Genomic DNA, 10,806 nt, shown 5'->3' on the forward strand with positions numbered 1-10,806 from the left:
GTGAAAGTACCCGTATGTTAGTAACAATTAGGAGGCCGCTGGACGAGGATACGATTGAGCAATTTGCAAATTGTTTTATTTTTACATGAATTTTAAAAAAAAATGTTTAAACAATAGCTCATATCACCCCCACCAATCAGCAGTTTTCCCAAGCTCCACTGCCAGAACTGCATAAATCTGTCTGTCCACTGTGTAGGGGCCGAGCCTGGTTACTGTATCGCTCCTTACATTCAAGTGAGGGCTCAAGCACTCGGCCGTAGTTTATGTACGCCTCCGATGCACGTTTCTTGCAGATCGGATGCAGACCTGCTAATCTCAATGGGGCTCAAAAGATGCAGACAGCACGGTGTTCCACAGCCCCGCAAAAAAAAAAATACAAAAAATATAGAACATGTCCTATTCTTGTCAGTTTTGCAGACAAGGATCGGACACCTCTGCAGGAGGAAAAAAAAAAAACATGTCGGCAAGCACTCGGCCAGGATTCATGTTTTGCAGATCTGTGGTCCGCAAAGACTTACACAGTTGTGTGCAGGAGCCCTGAATCAGTGATGGGAATCAAACCCCTGCGGATTTGACAGTGATTACCTATCCTAAGGATATCTTCAATAAGCAAGTCCTGGATAACCCCTTTAGGACCCTAGGCCCGTAACAGAGCCTAACAGTGGCACACAGAGACTCTATGGTCCTGTATTGCAGTCGTGGCGATTGATTAAATTGCCCGAACAGCCTACAGCAGGGCATTGTGGGAGTTGTAGTTTTACAACAGCTGGAGGGCCACAGTTTGAGGATGCCTGGTTCATGGGAGAATCTCTGTTATGGCCCATGCACACTACCCTATCCATTTCTGCAGTCCACAAAACACAGACATCTGCCAAGCGTCTGCCGTCATTTTTTTTCCTCCTGCAGAAATGTTGTATCCTTGACCACAAAAGGCACAAGAACAGGAGGACATCATCTATTTTCTTGTGAAGCCACAGAACGGACTTATGGATGCGGACAGCACATAGGTGTGCTGTCCGCATATTTTGAGGCCCCATTGAGATGAATAGGTCTGTGCGCATGAGCCCTAATTCAGCATGTAAAGGCACGTGCATCAAAAACCTCTGTATGAACCTGAAGGCACACAGAGGTACAGCATAGGCACTGAATCACAGATCCGTACAACTGGCCGCATGCACAAGTACACATCATGTGGCCACTAAGAGGTTACCAAGTGTCTGCCCTTTCATGCTGGAGATGGCCGACGGCTATTTTGTGTATGGTCAGCATATCGGAGAGTGGCTTCTGAGCTGGTATGGCAACGCAGGCCCGGCCTGTGCCTACATGAACATATGTAATGAAATACTTTAAGGCTGCAATCACAAACAATTTTCCTGGTGTTTTTTGAGGCTTTTTTTTTTTTTTTTTTTAAAAGCCAAACATGGGAGTGACTACAAAAGAGGGAAGACGAATCCTCTTTTTACGGATCCATACCAGCGTTTGGATAAAAAAATAAATAAATAAAAATACGATCCCAATGTAATTAGCCTTGAATGGCGAAATATTTTACCTGCTTCTCAGCAAGGAATTAAAACCTGAAATAAAATCTTACCGGCCACCATTTTGTCGGTCCAATGTATCTATATGAAAACTCGGTGGAAGACTGCTCTGTAGCAGGGCTGAAATATGCAGCCGCGCGGTGTACAGTTACACAACATGTTATATTTAACTCCTCAGTAATTCGCAGCATGTGGAAAAGCAGCCGCAGTTCTTATGGAGTAAACTGCGGAAAAAAACACCAGCACGTTTCCGAGAATCCTGAAATTCTGAGACTAGTGGGGGTCTGCTACCAGAAACCAACCCCAAAACGCCACAATACCTCTCACCATAAAGATGCAGAATTCACCGTTCACGGACACAAAGCGAATCCCATCGTTACAGTAAAGGAAAAGTTGCCAAATGATAGGACAGAAAAGCCATTTACAACTTTGATAAAGGTGCTGTTCCTAGCTGCCATTTTGGACACATTTCATTGCTATTTTGTTCTGTAGAAATGACAGGAAATTAAGAAAAAAAAAACACAAAGACATTATGAAAAAGCAGAGAACACCCCACATGTAAACGTAATCACTGGCGTGTACACAAGGCTCTGCGTTTTACAAATCTCATGTGCACAAGGTCACTTGTATTCTCTTTTTTTACACAGCTGTTTTCCAACACGTCACTTCTGTCAAGCGTATTTTACCTGCGTTTCCCACTTGAAATCAATCGGCGGGGTCAGTGTTATAATACCGACCATCCCAAACCCCTTCCCCTTCCTCTCCACTGCAGCCATGACATGCCCGTACCCCACACATGAACAGCCTACCCCTGGCCTCAGAGGTAGGTGGCATGAGACCACTTCGGCCAGTAATTGGCTGCTGTGGTCAGGCGACTGCTGCATAGGAACCAACAAAGCATGGAGAGGGGAAGAAAAGAGGCAGTATGGAACGGAGGCAATATGGAACGGAAAGTAGATTTCATCTCAAACAACCCTTTTAATGTAGATATCCTTAAAGGGACCCTGTCACCATGTTTTTACAGGTACCTTAAATCTTGTCTACCATGAGAGTTTCAAGCGATCCATCCATAACCTTCTCTGGACCCCCATATCCTAATATATCGCCCCCTAAAAGCTTTCCCGCCGTTATGCTCTTTAGCATATTTAATTCCTTCCCCTCACACCGTCAGCACCTATTTCCCTCGCCCTAGACTATGATTGACACCCAATATTCTGCATCTTCACTCGAAGTCGCATCTGAAATTGCCCTTGCCCCCCATATTGAGTGAAATATAAGAAATAAAGGAAAGTCATGCGGACACATTACTGGGTATCAGGACCATGGGTAGGACGCTATGAGATAGGGCAACCTTACTTATTAGTTGAGGAAGTGGCTCCTTATTCTCATCTTATCTGCGGAAGGAATTAGGGACTGAGCATTACGCAGGGCTCTACGTAGCTCACGTGGTTGCGTTCCAATCCCGACGCAACCTCGTTTTCAATGTTAAGAATAATGTACATGCGCTAGATTACATCGATATGGGGCGTTTCTGAGGCGGAGCTGAAGAGCCTGACTCCGGGAAGACATGGCTCTACTCAGCTGAGAGACATAAGATATGACTCTTTTATGCACATTTGCATAAATGGCGGGAAGTGAAGAAAAGATTCAAGTGAATAGAGCTTAGCCCCGCCCAGTCCAGTGATACTAGTCGTGACGTCACTGGGCCAGCGGTAAACAGTGAGAAGGCCGCGGTGTTGCTGGAGCACCGATTTACAAAGATTTAGAAAGAATAAGTTTAATAGCTAAATTGAAGATTACAGGTTCCCTTTAAAGGGGTTTTCCGAGGTTTTAAATACTGATGACCTATTCTCAGGATAGGTCATCAGTATCTGATTAGTTGGGGTCCGCCACACAGTAGTGCCGCAACCTTCTCTAGGCCAGTGACGTCAGGCTCATTAATCACGTCGCGTAGGAGCAGCTCAGCTCCGTAGAAGTGAATGGGGCTCAGCGCAATACCAAGCACAGCCGCTATATAATGTACTGCAAGAAGGCAGCTGCGCTCACAGGATCGCCAGGGGTCCCAGGAGTTGGACCACCGATCAGATACTAATGACCTATCCTGGAAAAAAGGTCATCAGTATAAAAATCCTGGAAAGCCCTTAAAGGGGTTGCCTGCTTTTTTTTTTTTTTTTTATATCCAAGAAATATCCACACATAAACAGCACATAAATCCACACTATTTATCATAGATTTTGAGCATTTTCTATGTACTTTTTGATGCAAATTTGTAAGTATTGTGACAAACACTTTGAAGTCTATGGGGAAACCACATTACATCATCCGTGGATCCTCACAAACATCTGGGGAGACATGCTGCGGATTTTAAAAGCCACACCACGTCAATTTCTGCACGCACAAAACACGCACCGTGTACATGAGATTTGGCAAAATTAATGTAGGAAAACCCATTCTTGGGGTCCGGCTACGCGGTGCCATGCGTCGCGCAATGTGACATCCTGCAAATGCGACAGTGCCGTGTAGCTCGCTGTACCCTCTCTTTTGTCACACACGTCGCCGTATAGCTGGGCGTTTAATCCGCATTGTGTGCAGTTGCCCTGTCTGTTGGTGGTGACCACACCCGCGGATCCAAGTTGTAGGCTTTTGACATCAATAGATTATGTAGTGTTCTGCTGCAGACACAAGCCATATACATCAATCGCTCACAGAACCTCCTAATGCTCCATCAAAGTAACTAATTAGAACAGACTTTTTTTTTTTTTTAAGACGACTATCCCTTTAATTATCTATGAATTAAGGATTTACCATAATACACAAAAAAAAAAAAAAGCTCAAAGATTTGCCTTCTGCGTATACTGCATTTCTACATGACAACACACGTCTAGCAGATGTCCAAATATCAGAAAAAGGCCATTAGCAAGAGACATAAAATACAAATTTCCAATCAGAAATGAATGTTCCAGCCCCATCGGCACAGCAATACTTCTTTACTGCCGTTGCTCTACGCTGCTTAGAAGACATGGCATCACCTGCACAAAAGGATGTGTACAGTGACCGCACATAATGTACAATTCTATGACAGGAAGCAGGTCCATGAATGAGCAGGTGGGAGGAGGTCACTGTGTGCTCCGCTATTTCTTCTTTCCCGTATACGCTCACACGCCAAAGCAGAGGGCAATGTATGGTGGAGGGCAGCCAGGCGTCCGCCCAGAGGGTAGCAGACGCCAGCGAGTCAAATGAATCTGCCCACATGTCAGGCCCTCTGGTACTGGTTTCCCCGCTATAGTGCGCAATATAATGCACATTTAGGTGTCACAACTGTTTTAAGAATAATGGAAGTCTATGGGGTCAGTCAAACGGGTGGTTTTTTGATAGCCTGTGAAAATGGAGAAAGTTGTCAGTTTTTATGGACGACAGCCCCCATAAAATTGAAGGGGAACATTTTTAAATGCTTTTTTCTCAAAAAGGAGTGAAAAAGAGATGACTGACGTTTTTAACAGATGTTTTTTTTCACTACCATGTGAATGTGGCGTAAAAGAGCATCTGTCAGCATGACCAACCATATTAAACCAGGCATATTGCCTAGTAGGGTTGATCATGCTGAATAAAATGATGCCTGTCTTTTGCCTCTAGGGAGGATAGCTGCCGAGTTATGTCCCTTTTTATATTTATACAAATTACCTATTTTGAGCACCATGGGGCTGGCTGTAACGCTTTGATCACTGCTAATGCAACACGCCTGTGCTCTGTGCGCTCCCCCTGTGTTTTTAGTGAAAAGGCTGATTAGATGCCATAATTAGACTAGTGCTAAACTCATGAAAGGTCTTTAAAGGGAACCTGTCATCAGGATTTTGTGTATAGAGCTGAGGACATGGGTTGCTAGATGGCCGCTAGCACATCCGCAATACCCAGTCCCCAAAGCTGTGTGTGCTTTTATTGTGTAAAAAAAACGATTTGATACATATGCAAATTACCTGAGATGAGTCCTGTATGTGAGATGAGTCAGGGACAGGACTCATCTCAGGTTAATTTGCATATATATCAAATCGGTTTTTTTACACAATAAAAGCACACAGAGCTATGGGGTTTGGGTATTGCCGATGTGCTAGCGGCCATCTAGCAACCCATGTCCTCAGCTCTATACACAAAATCCAGGTGGCAGGTTCCCTTTAACGTTCTCTACGTGATAAATGTAATTTGCTGAAGTGAGACCACCCCTTTAAGTTTTTGCCCCACTTGACACACAGATAATAAGTGCTCAGCCAATTACTGGCCACAGTGGTGACTCGCCTCTGACTGACTAGTCACTGATTGGCTAAACACATTTCCTGTGTTTTGTAAAGGGGGCAGGAAGGAGAGATCAGTAGGGAACCAGTAAGCTTTGGAACATAGAGACAAGGCATCGGTAAGGTGAATAAGGTGACTTATTATTTTAAACTATTCTTACTTTTTTTTTTTTTTTTTTTTATCAGTCAGACGGCCCTTTTTGTCAGCAGTTTCATGCACGCACAGCAAATGGAACATGAAATACAGAACGGACAAGCTCCCTCACAGAGCACGTTTCATTCTGAAAGGACGCAATGTCTGAGGAAAAACATGGCGGGGAATTTATCATCAGGTAGCTACTTGAGGTTGCTTCAGTCTTCACTGCCGCAAGTTAATCTAATACAGCACAATGCTTTTTAAGTCTTCAGCATCCTTTAGGCTACTTTCACACTAGCGTTCGATCGGATCCGTTCTGAACGGATCCGATCATATTAATGGAGACGGAGGCTCCGTTCAGTACGGATCCGTCTGCATTAACAACTTAGAAAAGATTCTAAGTGTGAAAGCAGCCTGAGCGGATCCGTTCAGACTTTCAATGTAAAGTCAATGGGGGACGGATCCGCTTGAAGATTGAGCCATATGGTGACATCTTCAAGCGGATCCGTTCCCATTGACTTACATTGTAAGTCTGAACGGATCCGCTCGTCTCCGCACGGCCAGGCGGACAGCTGAACGCTGCAAGCAGCGTTCAGCTGTCCGCCTGTCCGTGCGGAGGCGAGCGGAGCGGAGGCTGAACGCCGCCAGACTGATGCAGTCTGAGCGGATCCGCTCCATTCAGACTGCATCAGGGCTGGACGGAGGCGTTCGGGTCCGCTCGTGAGCTCCTTCAAACGGAGCTCACGAACGGACCTATGAACGCTAGTGTGAAAGTAGCCTAAACCGCACACTTGTCTAGAAATACTACGTTTTTTACGCCACCACTACTGGAGTGAGTGGACGACTTCTGGAGTCATTTTCGCAAATAGGCCCAAAAAGTCGCAAAGCCCTATTTCGCAACTGTTTGAAGACAGAATTTAGGAGTGCAGGACTTGGACTTCGTTCACATCTCCAGTAAACTTATCCGGCAATCTGTTCCAGCAGAGAACGGGCAGGCAGAGTTCACCAGATCTGGCATTGCCGTATACTACACCACAGACTCAGCATTTTAAAGTAAGGTTGAGTTCTCTGAAATGAGGGAGCCTGCCAATACTGTGATGACAGCTGTAGGCCTAAGGACAGAGCGCCGTTCTATACACCCTCAGTGTGGGATCCATAGACAGGGTGATGATACCATAAGGCAGTGATGGCGAACCTTTTAGAAACCAAGTGCCCAAACTGCAACCCAAAACCCACTTCTTTAATCGCAAAGTGCCAACACGGCAATTTACCCTGAATACTACAGTCCAATATAATATATCTTTTATGTACTTTATCATTTAGCTTTAATAGCCTGTCTACATTCTGTGTGATTCCTGTGCTGTTCATAGCGCGCCTGCGCTGATGAATGGCAGGAAAAGTGTTAGGCATACTGGCATGCCTTAGACTTTTTTCAGGGTGTGGGTGCCAACAGAGAGGGCTCTGAGTGCCGCCTCTGGCACCCGTGCCATAGGTTCGCCAACACTGCCATAAGGTATATAGTATAAGGGATAGGAGAGATTATCTATCACCACTAGGACAGCATGCATATCACTGATTATAGTATAAGGGACAGGAGAGAACACAGGAGAGGTGAGAACTGATTATCTATCACCACTAGGACATCCTGCTTATCACCGATTATAGTATAAGGCAGACATGCTCAACCTGCGGCCCTTTCAGCTGTTGCAAAACTACAACTCCCATCATTCCCGGACAGCCTATAGAAGGGCATGGTGGGAGTTGTAGTTTTACAACAGCTGGAGGGCCGCAGGTTGAGCATCCCTGGTATAAGGAGAGGAGAGAACACAGGAGAGGTGAGAACACAGGAGAGGTGAGAACACAGGAGAGGTGAGAACCGATTATCACCACTAGGACACCCTGCATATCAGCATATCACTGTTTATAGCAGTGGTAGGAAATAGTGATGAGCGAACTTCTGTTTTAAGTTCGGCGTCTAAAGTTCGGCTTCCGGTTAGCGGAGAATCCCGATATCGATTCCGAATACCGTTGTGGTCCGTGGTAGCGGAATCAATAATGGCCGATTATTGATTCCGCTACCACGGACCACAACGGAATTCTGAATCGATATCGGGATTCTCCGCTAACCGGAAGCCGAACTTTAGACGCCGAACTTAAAACAGAAGTTCGCTCATCACTAGTAGGAAACCTCCAGCACTCCAGCTGTTGTGAAACTACAACTCCCAGCATGCATGCTTGCTCTGCTCAGAAATGAATGCTGAGATTTGTAGTTTCACAACAGCTGGAGTGCTGAACGTTGCCAACCCCTGGTTTATAGTGTAAGGGACAGGGGAGGTGAGAACTGATTTTCCATTACCACTAGAACACCCTGATTATCACTGTTTTTGATAAATAGTGGTCTTAGATTAATAGAGCATAGAATATATTAATTCAAACATTTTTCTAAATTCCTATAAACTAATTATACCATATTGATAACAGATAACTTAAGCTGGAGTCAGTACTGAATCGACCCAAATCTAGATTTGCCGCCACCTCCACAGCCCTGGACACTACAGTCAGTATCAAGAGCACTTCTATATCCTATCGTGACTGAGCTCTTCTTACATCCAGTCTGACATTTTTTAACACTGCCCCTTATCCTCTCTCACAACATAACCATCTGCTGGCCTGAAGGAGGACGACAAGGAGTTCCAACCACCATAAACCATTGCTACACTGGTTACATTCAGCCCTAAACACAAATGGGGTCATTTATCAAACTGGTGTAAAGTAGAACTGGAGTAGTTGCCATAGCAACCAATCAGATTCCTCCTTTCCTTTTTCCAAAGGAGCTGTGAAAAATGAAAGGTGGAATCTGATTGGTTGCTATGGGCAACTACTCCAGTTCTACTTTACACCAGTTTGATAAGTTACCTCAAAAGATTTTTCAAACCACAAAAGAAAGACTAGACAGTGGTAAACCATGGTTGACCATCATCATCATCCTCACCATCTAGTGACAGCTGGGATCTAGGCAGCAATGCCCTGTGTAAATGCCTCCACAAGCTGCATTTATGGCACTCAAACACGATACTGACAATTTTATGGCGTCATGAAGGTCCACACAAAAAATTCTAAATGTAGTGTCGCAGCTCGGGAGAGATAAGGTGCTGCCACAGGTGTCTGGCGGCAGCTTACTGCCTTCTTGAGATACAGAACACATGCATACTTGGCCAAGTGTACAGGCGCATGGTAGAGGAGGAGGTAGGGAGGAATAGCTGTCAGAGGACAGGATCTTACATGTATGTCCAGCACTATCTGGGTCATGTTGATCACTTAAAGGGGTGGTCTCATCTGACACATTGGTGGCATATTGCTAGGATACGACACCAACGTCGTCGGGCAGGTGCAGGTCCCACCAGGATAGGGGTCTGATAGGAGCCCGTGTTTAGCCCATTTGAATGGCACTGCAGCCACTAAATTCAACTATATGGTGCTGCCGGAGCTAGCCGAGCACTTGTATTCTCTGCCATCTCTGGCAGTCCGATAGACTGGCAGCCACACGTGTCTGGCACTCCTTTCAGAAGGGGAACACAGCCACCATTCTCATGATCAGAGTGGGCCCCAGACACGTATCCCCAATCCTGTGGACAGGGGATAAGTTGTTGTAATAAGACATCCCCTTTAAGGGTTCAGTTACACAAGGATGCTACCATAGAAATCAATGGGGATCACATTGTGACTTGCACACTGCTGGGTTGGATTTTTTGTGACTCTGGGGTTGCGGTAAATGAGTGCGACCCCATTCATTTCTGGATATACACTATAATATTTGGGCATGACACAGAGATCTCTTCCTAGCCACAAAAAGCCTAGGCCTGCTCCCAGCCACCCCATGTGACTGGTCAGTGTGACAGCTCCCAGGACATGCAGTAACAGACACAGCTATGGCGGCTGTCATACCAGCAGAATGGGTACCTCAGCTGAGGTGACAGCGGCTGCCTGCTCAGGTTCATACACCACTGACACAGCTCGGACAATGAGGGGTTACCATAGACGGCCTCAGCCACCTGCGCCCCCGCACTTCCTGCCCGCTCCTCCGTGCTCTCACCAGCTTGTGTTGTGTCACTCAGATCCTGTCGCGCTGCGCTCCGCGGAAACTCTCTCAATTTCCTGCCGCTCAGATTCAGAGCCCCGGTCACCGCAGCTTCCTCAAGAGCCCTTTCCAGAGACCGGTTCCAAGCTGCTGGGCCCACACCAGTTCCAGAAGTAGTGGGCACTCCGTGACCGTTATGAATACCGCCAGTATAACCGGGAACCACCGAGCCTTCGGCCAACACCGCGGCCGCCATCACACCGACTCCTCAGTGAGCCTGCGCACCCGAGCTGTAGGGAAACGCGAGACAGGGGCAGGGACAGCTCGTAATGCGCATGCTCGCCAAAGCCGCTCTACAGCGCAGGCGCAGTAGTCTACCGGATGTGTCCTGTGCGCATGTATCTTGCGATATCTCGGTTGACTGAAGTGCTACAAATTGATATAAAGTATATGAACTCATGCCTCCAGAGTGCCCCTTTTTGGAGGGACAGACCCTATTTTTGACCCAAGACTCTCTTTGACTCCTGAATGCCTCTCATTTTGACCTGGGGAATTAATGCATAAATGTACATTAATATATTTACTAATTGCTCCTTACTAAAGTGTCTGCATGCCTCCCAAGTGTCTCTCTTTTGGAGGGACAGTCCCTATTTTTTACCCAAATTCACCTGTCCCTCTTTGATCCTTAAAGGGGTTCTGCACTTTGTTTAAACTGATGATCTATCCTCTGGATAGATCCTCAGCTTCTGATCGGCAGGGGTCCGACAC

At 46.1% G+C, this 10,806-nt stretch overlaps 1 protein-coding gene across 6 annotated transcripts in view; it reads right to left on the bottom strand.

Moving 5' to 3' along the window:
• The window catches only part of LRCH3 (leucine rich repeats and calponin homology domain containing 3), an 84,921-nt gene extending 74,350 nt beyond the window's left edge, over positions 1-10,571 (bottom strand). Inside the window, exon 1 of one of the 6 annotated variants that reach the window (XM_044288602.1) lies at positions 10,054-10,571. In XM_044288602.1, coding sequence (XP_044144537.1) covers positions 10,054-10,294 — 241 coding nt within the window. In that variant the 5' untranslated portion in view covers positions 10,295-10,571. The remainder of the gene's footprint in view (positions 1-10,053) is intronic. The other 5 variants (XM_044288601.1, XM_044288604.1, XM_044288603.1 and 2 more) reach the window with 5 other exon arrangements.
• Positions 10,572-10,806: the final 235 nt, after the last annotated feature.

Source organism: Bufo gargarizans, chromosome 4, assembly GCF_014858855.1.
Source record: "Bufo gargarizans isolate SCDJY-AF-19 chromosome 4, ASM1485885v1, whole genome shotgun sequence".
Classification (NCBI taxonomy): domain Eukaryota; kingdom Metazoa; phylum Chordata; class Amphibia; order Anura; family Bufonidae; genus Bufo; species Bufo gargarizans.